This window comes from Babesia bigemina (genome assembly GCF_000981445.1).
Source record: "Babesia bigemina genome assembly Bbig001, chromosome : V".
NCBI lineage: Eukaryota > Apicomplexa > Aconoidasida > Piroplasmida > Babesiidae > Babesia > Babesia bigemina.
Window position 1 is genome coordinate 1 of NC_027220.1, and position 13,426 is coordinate 13,426.

At 46.8% G+C, this 13,426-nt stretch overlaps 3 protein-coding genes across 3 annotated transcripts; 1 reads left to right on the top strand and 2 right to left on the bottom strand.

The window, feature by feature from the left end:
* On the bottom strand, positions 1-2,037 carry BBBOND_0403990 (hypothetical protein, conserved; the record flags this gene model as incomplete). The annotated part of the gene is made up of 2 exons (XM_012914643.1): positions 1-1,940; positions 1,970-2,037. Coding segments are annotated over 2 exons (2,008 nt in total), but the record flags the coding sequence as incomplete, so codon positions are not given.
* A 1,351-nt stretch (positions 2,038-3,388) lies between these two features.
* On the top strand, positions 3,389-8,404 carry BBBOND_0404000 (hypothetical protein; the record flags this gene model as incomplete). The annotated part of the gene is made up of 1 exon (XM_012914644.1): positions 3,389-8,404. One exon carries the CDS (start codon positions 3,389-3,391, stop codon positions 8,402-8,404), a length of 5,016 nt encoding a protein of 1,671 aa, XP_012770098.1.
* A 2,573-nt stretch (positions 8,405-10,977) lies between these two features.
* BBBOND_0404010 (-Adenine phosphoribosyltransfer) lies at positions 10,978-11,547 on the bottom strand (the record flags this gene model as incomplete). The annotated part of the gene is made up of 1 exon (XM_012914645.1): positions 10,978-11,547. The coding sequence occupies one exon, from the start codon at positions 11,545-11,547 to the stop codon at positions 10,978-10,980; it is 570 nt and encodes a 189-aa protein (XP_012770099.1).
* Between the last annotated feature and the right edge of the window lie 1,879 nt (positions 11,548-13,426).

Below are 13,426 nucleotides of genomic sequence, written 5' to 3' on the forward strand. Positions count from 1 at the left end.
CGGCATCTTGAATCCACTTGTTAAGACTCTTCACTTGTATTTCAAGCTCCATGTTTGCATCAACAAGGCCCTGTCTAGCAGTATCGATCGAATGAATTTGATCACCCAGCGTAGACTTGTCTTTTGTAGGATCCAATGCTTTATGAACATTCTCTGCCCTCTTCACCGCTAAGTCAAGGACAATTTCGGCAGCCTCTCTCCATTTCTTAAGATCATCGTTAGCAGTGTTCAAATGCCTGGAAACTGCATCAACCTTATCTTTAGCTTCTTTAATCTGCTTGATGCCTTGACTAATCAGCTGTTGATCATCTCCGTGATTCAACTTCTTATGCACTTCCTTCACCCTATCAACCACCTCCTGAATCACTTTCCCAGCCTCCTTATTCCAATCCTCCAGATTTTTCTCAACACTATTCAGCCCATTATTAACATTCTTGATTTCCTCATTAGCTGTCTGAATATCTCTGATTTTCTCACTCAGTTGCTCATGAACTTTCAGGTTATCGTACACTTCCTGGGCTTTGTCCTGTGCCTTTTGGCGCAAATCATCAGCTTCGGTGATCCACTCTTTCAACTTTTCTGCTTGTTCCCGGAGACTCTCATTTGCTACATTAATTGCTTTTCCAGCGGTCTCAATATTCTCAAGGTTCTTGCCAATTGGATGGCCCGCATCTTTTTTATTGGGATCCAACTTATCACTCACCTCTCCGGCCTTCCCAGCAGCTTTGCTGATCACACCCTGCGCCGCAGTTTTCCAATCTCCCAAATCCTTGTGGACAAGTTCCAGCTGAGTGTCAACTTGCCTGACTTTTTCGTTAGCCGTTGTAATTTTGTCAATCCCTTGACCAATCGTCGTACCGCTATCCTTATCCAACCTCTTGAATACATTTTCCGCCTTCTGCTTTGCCACATTGACGGCTGCCTCCGCATCCTTAATCCACTTATTCAACTCCCCAACTTTCTTGCCAAGCTCACTATCAATGTCCGCGACGGCCTCGTCAATCGCCTTTCTATGCTCTCCATCAAGCTGCTTCATGATGTCATCAACAAACTTTTTCACGTCTTGAATATACTTTTTTGCCTCGCCCATCCACTGCCCGAGTTCCTTTACATATTTCTCCAAACTGGCAGTAATACCTTCCAACTTCATTTTAATGTCACTGACACGGTCCTTCAACAACTCGACAACCGTATGCACTTCTTGTTTAATTTTGTCCTTGACTGCATTTGCAAGCTGTTTAAGCCTACTCTTGATTTTCTGTATCATCTTGTCCAACCGCTTTTTCTCCCCCTTCTTCGACCACCTGCTCAGCCAGTCGACGTGGTTGAAAAAGCTTCTCCTGGCATTCTCAAGCTTCCGTTTCAGCTTGGGGTTCAGGTCATCTATGGCATTGGTTGCCGCCGTCAAGCTCTTAGAGAAGACCCGGGCAAACTCTTTGCAGTCCTCCACCAGAGAGGCAGCGGACTCGACAGTTCTCTCATCTTGAGTGGACGTAGATGTTTCCGATATCTGCAAAGCTTGTATACCACTACACAACTCACCATCTGGTTTCACGTAACCCAACACGGTCTCAATCGGCTTCTTGACTTTCTCGTTAGAAGCCTTGACAGCGGAGTTGTACCTCTGGAGGCCAGTGGCCACCTTGGGGATGACGTGATGAAACCCCTTGTGGCCACGCCATAGTTGGGATTTTATCTCCACAATCACATCATCATACAACACACTTCTACCAGCAACGTACGGCTGGTTATCATGGACATCACTGAACACGGCATACAAGAATGCCAGGATGGCATCGCACAGGCGGGAGGCGTTGCCGTACACAAACCCGGAACCGTCGTAGGTCCCAGGCAAACGATAACCTAATAAGTTGCCAGCGGAGGTGCAGAGATTATGTATAATGTTTTTATTAGGATTCTCAGAGTCTTCCGGAAGAGTACTCTGAAACGTTGACAATCGTAAAATGACATGGCATAAGGACGGCTCTTCTGATGCGGTTCAAGACGACAGAGATCTTTAAACGTTATGAACAACATTGTGAAACGGCTTGCAGAGGTTGTCGGACAGCGTCGAAATCCTGGCACAGTGCCGCACCTGGAGTATAGAGTTAGTCGCTGCTCGAAGGTACACTAGTCAATCGGTATATCGTTTCAGCTCTACGGCATGTATTGTCTCATGATTGTGCAGCCTATCAATAACACATCAGTCCAACTAACTAACCTCCCGCCGCCTAACGTACCTCCTAACCCAGTGTCTAATGTAGTCAACCCATTGAAGCGATTGTTGTTTGGGATAGTGAGTTGTAAATTGCTTTCTATATGTGGTGGTGTATTCCGATACGTTCAGTAGTTTGCGAAGCATCATTGTTTATCATATGCGCTAGTAATTAATAGGTATCATAAGTTGAGGCTTTCAGTCATCCGTCTTCTAGCTGTATGGTATGGAGTGGTACTTATTCGATTCGTAGATATGTGTTGAACTCCAAATATAACTATTCCGGCGTGACAGCAGCGCGGCGGTATGGAAACGTGGCGTCAGTGGGCCGCACTGTAGACATCACCAACATGACAACCCCACACAGCCCCACAGTAGACTGTCTAGGAGCGTGGTAACTTAACAACAGCTCGGCTATTAGAGACGGCGGTGAGGTGGCGTGGTATATCCCGGATGGAGTCGATACAACACGATTGAGATGTCTGTTGATGCGCATGTCAAGGCAAAAATAAAATTCACATGCATTTATTTCACTGGTATATCCGTGGTGCAAGACGCGCAGCTGTCGTGTTGCGGGCGGTCGGTTGGATGCCGTTTTTAAATGGCTGCATACGCCGATGTGAGATGGCTTCGCGGCGTAACAATGCGGGATGAGGATAGGCATCCAACCTGCCACCTGGAACCCTCATGTAGTATGCCGTGCTCCTCCCTATCATCCAGCCGTTCATGTCAGTCGGGATACGGTATTACCGTGTTCCTAAAAGGCCACCATCGCTTCTCAGGTAGGTGAGTGGTCTGTCTTAGATATACGTGATGTTTCATGGATTTCCCGTTGCTGTGTGTTATTTTCTTAGAATGATGCGTATAGCTGTCAGTCAGTGGTTCACTTCGTACCTATTTCACAATGATCGCTCATATTTGTCAACATGTGTTGTACACGGGGACGTATTAAATAGCCACATCAATGTTTTCAACGGATTGAAAACTTCCTAGTTGGCATGATTGAATGCCATTGATACGTTGTTTAGTAATCGACATGTTACTTAAAAAGTGCCACAAGGGCATTATCTTCGAACTTTAATAACATCGGAGTGTTCACTAGTTCAGAGATCTCAGCGCTATTGATGCCTTGCCTCGTGCCTAGCTCGTTAGTGCGTAATTGGTTGAGGCACAATGTCGGGGCATGGCATTCCACTGAATAACCTCAAGGCATGCTTCCAGTTCTTGGAATGGTTCAAAGGAGACACAGCTATGCAAGGCAAGGTGGCCGTAGAGCTGGCCACCCGTATGAGTCCTTATTATAGCACTACTACCCTAGGGTCGCAATTGCCTGCCCCCTTTTCCGCATTCCTCAAAAACGTATCGACGTTCTATAATAAATTAGTCACTCATGCAAGTGCGGGAGATTATGGATCTAAGAGCGCGAAAAATGTCATTGATGCGATTTTTGAGTGTATGCCCAAGTTACTAGCTGCACTGTATTTCTTATGGTACAATGTGGATTATAAGTTCGAAGCAGTGGGAGGAGGGAAGTGGAGGTACTTGTATGTTGGGTGGGAGAGTACGCGGCGTACTTGGTGGGGTACATACCCCGCGTCTGGAGGTGCCCTGCAGAAATATCTCAGAAGTTTAGGATCGGCTGATATCGACGTTATTCCCGGGGGCTTCGGTCACGATGAAGTAACATGCGGTTATGATTATCCTAACTATGGATATAAGTTTGGCGAAAATATGATTTCAGAGCTTGAAAAGATTTTGAAGAAGGCGAGAGGTGTGCAAAACGATTTTCGCGACACGTTCTTGATTTCAGTGTTGTCTGGTGCCGGTACTCACCAGGTTAACACCGCGAATGTGCTTCGCTTGGTGAGAACGTTCTGCCAGGTTGTGGTTGACGATAAATATGAACTCGATGGCGGTGAGCTGAAAAATGCATTAGAAAAGGGATTAAAACCGCCGAAAAGTTGTATCAATTGGGGGGAATTGAAAGAACATTGTTCAAAGCTGTATAACAAATTTAACACTTTTTTTAAGGATGATGCCTTCTCCTACACTGGACAGGCGCCGTCTGTTACATCAGTTAACCAGTCAAATTTTGCAATCAGAACGGCGCAGTGGTTCAGAGATAATTTGCAAACAGTGCGGAGTAATGTTAAGCAAATCAGTATACACTACCCAAAAGATCGCAGCACTTGGTTGACCCATCTTCAGCCATTTGCAAACAAATACATATTCCCTTGCGGTTTCACATTTGGCAACACAGGCTACGGAACGTTTGGAAGCGCATGGGAAACTTTGCCACCTAAGTGGAGGAGCGTGCTTGAAATGCTCGTTAGTAATGATGGCGGTTTGGCAAAGCTCAAACAACTTTTAGATGGCGAGCCGTGTTCCCCAGCTCCGCGTCCTCCCCATCCCCCTCCCATAACCTCACCCCAGGCCTCCAGTTCTCACGTTCCAAGCACATCCGTCGATCAAGGTTCCGGAGGGCAACAAAAGCAGGTGTATCATATGGTCCTGACTGGTAGAGCAGGAGAAAATGCAAGAGGCGCAGGCCCATCTGTTGCTGCAAGCAGTCATCCCCGTCAAGTTCAAAGTTCTCAACAGCCCGGTCCACCCGGAGTTGGGAGACCGTCAGGGCCTCCTGGGCCACAACCATCGCCTGTCGCTAAAACTCCAGTTTCCGAACCTGTCTCAACCCAAACTGACGCAAATGCAAATCATAATAATGGCCAGAGTGAAATAAAGTCTGAAATAGCACCGGATGCAGCGTCTTCCGCCTCAGCACTAGATGGCGGTGCTAAAGGAGATGCGGCCCCGGCAGGACCTAAGGGAGAACCACGAGCACCAGGGCCTAATGGTCCAGGGAGTCGGGGCCCCACTCAAAATGCAGACACTCGAGCTTCACCAGCAAAACCAATTGATCAGCGAACACGTCAAGTCACACAAGGGACTTCACTTGCACCGTCTTTGCCCAGTATTCCTGAACCCACTGCGCACCCTGGTCCGGCAGGTGATTCGGATCAAAGTTCACCACACAGTGTTCCTCAAAGTCCACAGACTGTCTTGTCTACAAATCCTAAATCCACTCAGCCTTCAAATGTTCAAAGTCCAGACTCTTCGTCACCTGGTGATCGAGGTACCGGTAGTGGTCGGAAACCGGCTGATAAGGCGGGTTCTTCTGTCGCTGGTCAAACAAGTGATAAAGGTCGGCAGTCAGGTGGAGACACTGATACTACTACGTCCTCTGCCCCAGATCCTGGTTCTAATGGCGGTGCAGCTGGAGTAGGGAGTGGTGGACCAAAGAAAGAGCCTGGGAATCCTAAAAAGGATCTAGATGCAGAGCGTAAAAAGCGTTGGAATGCTTATGGGCTAGAACAACAAGCAAAACGGACAATCGATGAGGAAAAAATGAAAAGCCTAATACAATCAGTGAATTCGAATCTACATACAATAAGGCAAGGTGTACAGGAGGAAGCATTACGGAAAGCAGTTCAAGAAAATATGCTTCGAAAAACAAGAATTCGACAGAACGCTGATCCTAATAAGGTGAATGCTAGTACGTGTTCTAATTACTCGTCTATGCACATTGGCAGGTCAATCTGTCATACAAATTCTACGATGCCAATGCCAACCACAACATCCAGCCACTACCTGACGCCTGATGTGTTGGAAAAAATTAAAATAGCGGAAGAACAAGAGCGTACGAAACAGGACGAACAACGCAAACGTCAGGAGACCAATGACCGACATCTTCGAGCATTGCACCAGGGAATTGAAATTGAAACTGAAATTCTAAAGCAACATGCCGAACAGCCTACGTACCCCCATGCTGATCGACTGATTTCTGAGATGAATGAAAGGAACACAAAACGCGATGCACTCGGTACAGTTATACCAATTCATCCGGGTATGGAGGCAGTGAAACTTGATGGAAAGGCAACGCCTAGCTCCAAAGGAATTCCTAGATCTACGTTTCCTCCCATATCTAGCAATATTGACGTCCCGATTGGCTACTCCATGAAACATAAGGCGCCTCAGTGGCACGATCCGCCGCCGCCAAGCAAACCTATACTTCAGATGTTCCGTGCAATTCCTCAGGGTATTGTGTTAAATGATAATCATCAGCATCGTAAAAGCGCGTCTGGATCACGCACAACTGTAGAAGCTCCGTTACTGTCTCAAGCACTCGAAATTGATCCTTCCGAAATAGTTTTGAATGTCAGTGGTGAAGCACTGAAAAACAGCACCAATGATGATACCGACTTGTTCCCGGCACCCTTGACACTGGATGCAACCCCGGTGCCTGATCATATGCAATATAAGCGTTCCGTTGACATATACGAGCCCGCTGTTGTTAAACATGATGTGCCACTAACGGACATCCTACCAAAAAAGCGCCCGCCGCCCGTGCCGGCGGTACCGAAAAACCCTTTTCATACGCGCACGCCGTTTTACTCAGAGCTCCACAAACCTCCTGACTCAATCACTCTATTTCCCGGCGACCCTCCATCGGTCACCCAAGACGATATGGCTTGTACACCACCTTGGATGTTATCGCAAAGGGGTGTTTCAAAACCCGGGCGCGCTGATGAGATGCCACACATGCCAAATGATTCACATTCACGTTTTCTGCATACTGACGTTCTGCCCAGAACAGTGCGTGAGATGCTATACTGGCTGGCAGGGCTCCGGCACTCCGCAGTCTACGACACATTGGAAAAATATATTTCAGATCTGGTAGGGAATTATGCCAAACAAACAAAATCATTGTCCAGTGATATTGAAACTATGGAGTTGGCTGCGGTTCCAAAATGCATAGTTGGTAATGAAGTTACTCAGGCCCTGAGGCTCAGCTGTCAGTACAGTATTATTGTGCTTATGGGCATTCAAGGTTTCCATGATCCGCATACTGCGTACAAAAATGACAATTACAGTAAAGCGCCTCAATATGAATATTCCACCGACCCTGCCTGCCTCCTCTGCCAGCTGCGTGACTACGTCTACGCCTGCCACCACCAGTTGCAGTTCCTGAAGGCGCAGTGTAAGAGAGGCAAGTCACATGGTGGTTGGCAAGATTGTAAGTACGGCAGTGACATCACTGCTTCCAACTCCCCCCTCCAGGCGTTCCTGACTGACGGCTGGGACTCCACCTTCGAGACTCACCTCTTCGACCCTTGCAACCTGTGCCTCAAGAGCCGCATCAGGATGGGATTCAAGAGAGGTGATTTGCCTGAGAAATCGGAAAATGGCATCACCCTTTCCAATATACTCACTCCCAGTTGCGGCGGTAGTGACCCCCTGCTGACACTGTCGTCTTACCTCAACTGCATCACCAGGCGGACGCCGCGCACCACCGGGGAGCTTGTGTCGTACTTCCACCATTTTGGTAATTCACTTCATGATGCGTTTGATGGAAGATTGCTTCAACTGGGCACAGCACTCTTCACTCCACATGCCGACTGCCCCGACTGGGACCACCTTGGTCTCCCCGACCTTGAAGCCGTCAAAGGCATCGGGGGTCATGAGTCTCTATTCACCATACAAGGCTCCAAGCATGACCATCCCCGCACTCTGTCCACACTGGTTGGTTGCGGCAGTGACTCTTCCAACTGCCCTCAACACTGCTCGCCCATCACGTACCGGGCCTACGCCCTGTACTCCCAGAGCTTCGCCCACACCTACCTTAGCTGGACTGTTTACCTGCCGGAAAGGCTGCGGGAGTCACTTCAAAAATTGCACTATGATTTGCAAAAACATCTTGGCAGCGGCAAGTGTTCATCGCTCCACTCATGTTCCACTGCCCTGCCCCTCCTCTACACTCACGGCTTCACGCCGCCGGAGGTGGGATCGCCGCCGCCACTCCAATGTTCAGATGTTATCGCCAAGCTGCAGGACATTGTTAACGGCAATCCTATCGCAACCCTCATGACCTCCATGGACGACTTCCTCTACAGAGTCCGGGAGCCATTCATCTTCACTATCGTCGCACTCTGGTCTCTCGCATTCCTCATCTTCGCCAACACAATGCTGTACCGCTTGGACGTGCTGCGCATACGATCTCACCTCACGCGCTCCAGTAGGTCTCACGTCATCGATGTCAAGGCGTTACTCACGGACGGCACGAAAATGCCCTCGCTCTACGACATCGACTACTTTGACGAAGACGTACTTAGTCAATTTGTTGTTCAATAATACACGCATTCACATATGCATGTTGTTACGCACGGTTCAATGTAATGTATATGCTCTTACTGGTGTACTGCGCTGTGGTCACGTTTGGCTAGGGCCACTTTGTAGGCCTGTTCATAGCTTAGGTGTAGCACACATTGCTGGTGCATTGTTACGATCAAGAACGCCACGGTAGTAAATGCGCCACACATGGCTTATGTGACAGATAACTCTAAGGAATACTGTATTACCGTAGGGAATACAACGGATGGTCGCGGGGTAATTCCAACACCACATAAGGATTCAATTGCTACCATTCCGAGTGATTTATACGTTTTTTACCATGATGAGTCTACACAGCACTACATCAACGTTGGCTTGTAGTTTCCTGGAGCCGCGTTTCTTACAACCAAGCATCCACCTCCTACCCAACATGTGCCAATTATGTCTGAAATCCGCAACACGCACGAACTATGGGATTTGTACGCTTTGACGGGGAATACGTCTGCCTCAAACGCCGATGCGCGTTTCACTAGTGAGGTCACGGGGTTGCCGACATAACACACGTGGCACGTCGTTGAGATACACGTCGAAAACACCTACCCGTACATGCGAGGCTGCATAGTTACATACTGATCAGATAAGGTGTTCATGCCTGCGACACATAAACTCATCGATGCTGGCTGGTAGCATCGCTGTCGATTGAAACCTCTTAATCGTGTTCCCGATTTCCGCAGCTTAATCTAGTGTTTCCATAACTGTTTATAGGATGCATAAGAGATGGCAATGTTGTTTAGTAGTGTTGTATGTAAGAAAGGCTCATGAGACATCCGGAGAAATTTATCATGCCAAAGATAAGAAGATGCGACATCTCCAATTGCACATATGACCACAACTTAAAAAATCGGCAACGTCTATATTACGCAACAATGCATAATATATGACTCGTTTTAAACCACGTCAATGTCTCCACTAATGGTAACTAAATATCTTATAGGTGGCCAGTCACAATATGCAGCCTCTGCCAAAGCATATCTTTACGACATTGTATGGTCATTATTTACGCTCAATCCACAATTATCCGTGCTATGTAATGCTACATCGAATGTAACTGGATTGCAAAGGACGTGTTAAGAGGTGTCACCGGCTTTGGCCACATAGCTTAGAGCTTCATGGGCTGGGTTGAGAAAGTAAGCGTGCGTCTCATGTCGTGATCTTTAGCTTGGGCAGAGAAGACATGCTATTTGGAGATAATATCAGAACTGAAAGAAACACGTTGTGCAGGACACAACTCAATAGTTCGCCCAGTGTACAGGAATGCGACTTGAAAGTTAATGTCAAAATTTGTGGTTCGGTGTTAACATTGCAGTTAAATGTAACGTTTATGTAAAAGAGAATGAATATAATAAGTGCTACGATATAGGTAGTGCACTTAAGTGACAAGTGTAATCGGCTAGATGGCCTAATGCGTCTACTGGGTGAGTAACGTGTAACGCACTCGGCCGTACAGGAGCATTCATATCACGTTGAATATTTGTACTGACAATCGCATACACCTCGAATCAATTAATGTACAGGTTTACATCCTCCGAAACTTTCCGAGCAAAAGTCTTTGGGAATGACCTCGGTTCCAAGCATAGATCAGCCTTGCTAGTGCCATTGGGTAGACGTCTCCATCGTTTTGCAACATAGATTCACCACATGAGGTGGTGCTGTATGCTGATGGTGAAATGTGGAACAATGTTCTTCACCCCTGCCATGTATGGCCAACAACGCATTACCATTACACCCTCACTAGCCATGTGCCCTGAGTTAACTAAGACACATAGTCACTCCGGGTTATATTGGAGGTGCAGCATTGAATTCGCGAGCCCCAATTTTCAAAGTATTGGCAAACTGTTCAGTGCTGTTCATCGCTGTTAAAGGAGCTGTTGAAGATGTGATCCAAAACTGTTCACAAGGGCATGTGGATTGTGCAAGGAAGCACGATGGGTAGCTTGGAATTACCAAGTGGTCATACTTATTGCCGTCTTCGTTCTGCGCCTCGTCATCAGATTTCTATTAGACCGATGTCAGATCCCTGGACTGAAGGAATTCGGTTATTACTGGATCGACAAGGCGCCACCACCAACCTCTCACCTCGCCCTTTACGAGTGGAATGTATCGTAGTCTTGCACAAATACCAGATGCAGGTGATACAAAAGTAATATAGCAGGTTACCCGAAGCATGAATATCGTGTTGGCACTTTACAGTTCCTAAACAACACTCAGCATGCTCTTCATTCGCTCTGCTAACTTCTTCGACTGCATTTATACAAACATCAAACACATTAATGTAGTGGAGTAAAACTAAAACATTAAGACAAAATTGGTCAAAGGACGCCGAAGCATAAATCCGTGACCAAATTTAATCCATTCAGAAGGCGCACCAAAAAGTGCTGCCCCCTGTCAACAACTATGGGAATGCTGACTTCACAACGCATTCAAAAAATAAACCTTTTCGTCATTCCGATATTGTTTCCCCAGCGACCTCGTCTGCGGGATGTCATGAATAGATGGTGCCAGCTGGCGATTTTGGCCAGAAGATGCGCCTTTATTTATTCAAAATTCTTTGGTGGAGAAAACTCCATGACACCGTACACGTTCACGCCGGGGAACTCCTTTTGAATGGTTTCCCTGCCGTTAAGAAATGGGAGATCGACGATGACGTCGCATTCCAGAATCTTGGCTCCGCCCATCTGCAAAAGCCTGCATGCAGCCGCCAGGGTACCTCCGTTGTATATTAGGTCGTCAACCAGGATTACCCTTGCGCCCTCTGGAAAAGCGTCCTTCTGAAGGTGCAGGTCGGTTTCGTCGTATACCTTCTTCGAGTGCGTGGTGTACACTGGCCCCGGCAGCTTGCCCGGTTTGCGGATGACCACCAGCCCGCAACCAAGCTCGTACGCTAGAGGCGCTCCAAAGGGCACACCGAGAAGCTCCATGGCTGCTATGTAGTCGACGCCTTCTGGGTGCCTCTCCCTGATGCCGGCAGCCATGAACTTTACGGTCTCACGTAACTTGCGGGCGTCACCCATAACGGGCATCATGTCGATGAAGCGTATCCCGGGCTTGAGGTCATAGTAGCACTTGAAGTCCTCTTCGACGAGCTTGAAGGTGTTCGACGCCATTGCCGTAAACCTATACGAAGATAGCCAACAACTACAATGGATTTACTAATGCATGAACGGTATTAACAACACAGTATACATCACACAATGTTGTACGCCGCAACATATGTGCACTTAAATAGAGAAGGATTACGAACATGCCGGATAATGTGTATAGAATGCTTCCTTCCACTAAATCCTGAGAGTTCAACGTACCTACAAATGCTATTACAAGACTGACGTATTCAAAATAGCGATATTTATTAAAATATAATACTCAGTGACGTGGGAATGCGCTTTTTCAACGAATGTGTCCGTGCCGCTCCGCACGCGTGCTACTGTTGGTGTAGCACATATACCTGGTATATTACACAGTTGTATCCGGATGCCTGTTGTTAGTAGTTATTAGCATATGTTTAATGTAGTCGTGATTTATTGTAGTCTGTTACATCCGGTTTACGCGTGTAAGACTCTTGTCTACACACGGCAGTTGCACGGGCCAAATTGTCTCGAAGTTTGAGCACTGCGTAGTCTACATTAAGTGGATACAGGGTTCCCGTAGTAATTCAATATTAGAAGAAGCCGATATTGCGGACTTTAAACCGAAGTACATGCCAGCTAATCTGGACCAAAGCACATTAAGGTGTCGTTGTATCGATGAAATTGGGATTCCGTGCTCTGGTGTGTACCGTAGACATATTGGATACGTTGTGTGCTTGGGGATCGATGAAAGAAGTTGCAGTGAGTGTTGGTGCATGTTTGTATCCGATTGTTTTGGGATACCAATATTGTGCAAACATACGGTTGGGAAGCTCATCCAAGCCATCATTTTCTCGACTATGAGTATATTTTGTTACGTCATTAAAACATTCAAGCAGCCTTAGCTTCTATGTAACTATCAGACAGCAGCTGATGCGTTGCGAACAGTTACACGTGCTGCTATGGTACTGTATGCTAACGAAACGAGAGCTCCTCATTGCCTGGGCGAAATTAGAAGCACGTGGCACATTTTAGGCACTTTAATTTCATTTTGAACTTATATTTCGTTCCATACTCCCTCGGATGAGCGTGGACTTACACTTAACTTAACCTCCCACAAGGGCTGCACCTTCCTTCCGTGATGCGCTTCATCGCATCATACCACAACGTGATTTTACGTCGCGACAAACTCTTCACATGGATACGATATGATTGACCTCACGATACTGATACGTGACGGGTAACACGCTAGAAGAGCTGACAATATCGACAAGCGTCAAATGTTCGCGCGCTTAACCGATGACTATGCCGCGTTATAAGAACCTTGAGAACTTCTTGCCAATGTTTATCTCACTGCGAACCATGAAACATTGAAATAGCTCCTGTCCACATCTCTTGTAGACAATAGTGGGCTATAGATTAAGCTGGCAGTGGATGATTTCCACTTAGTGTTCGGGCAGTGAAGATGTTTGTTCTACAAATATCTTAAAGTTGTAACCTTAACACAATCCACGTTGTTTGTGGTCCAGAGTAGCATATGTGCTGTGCTTTGTAGATGCAGGTTACCATAGGTGCAAATGTTGTTATCAAAAAGCGTATTTACAGAACCTGCCTTGTGCAGAAACTGCCATAGTATGCCGCATTGGCTCGTATGCGGTTGAAGGTATAAAAAATTAATGTGCTCCGACATTTATTTCGTGTGTTATGCTAGAAGTACAGTAACATGACTCCACATCACCAAGTTTGACAGAAAGCGCACCAATATAAGACGGAAACAGTGCATATGCAATGACTGGCTTATGGATATCCAAATCCCACTAAACAGCCACGTAAACCACATATTTACAGCCACGAGATTAAACCTCTTGCAATTATCTCACATATACCCATCTTACGCAAGGCTGAATAATAAGCACCACGT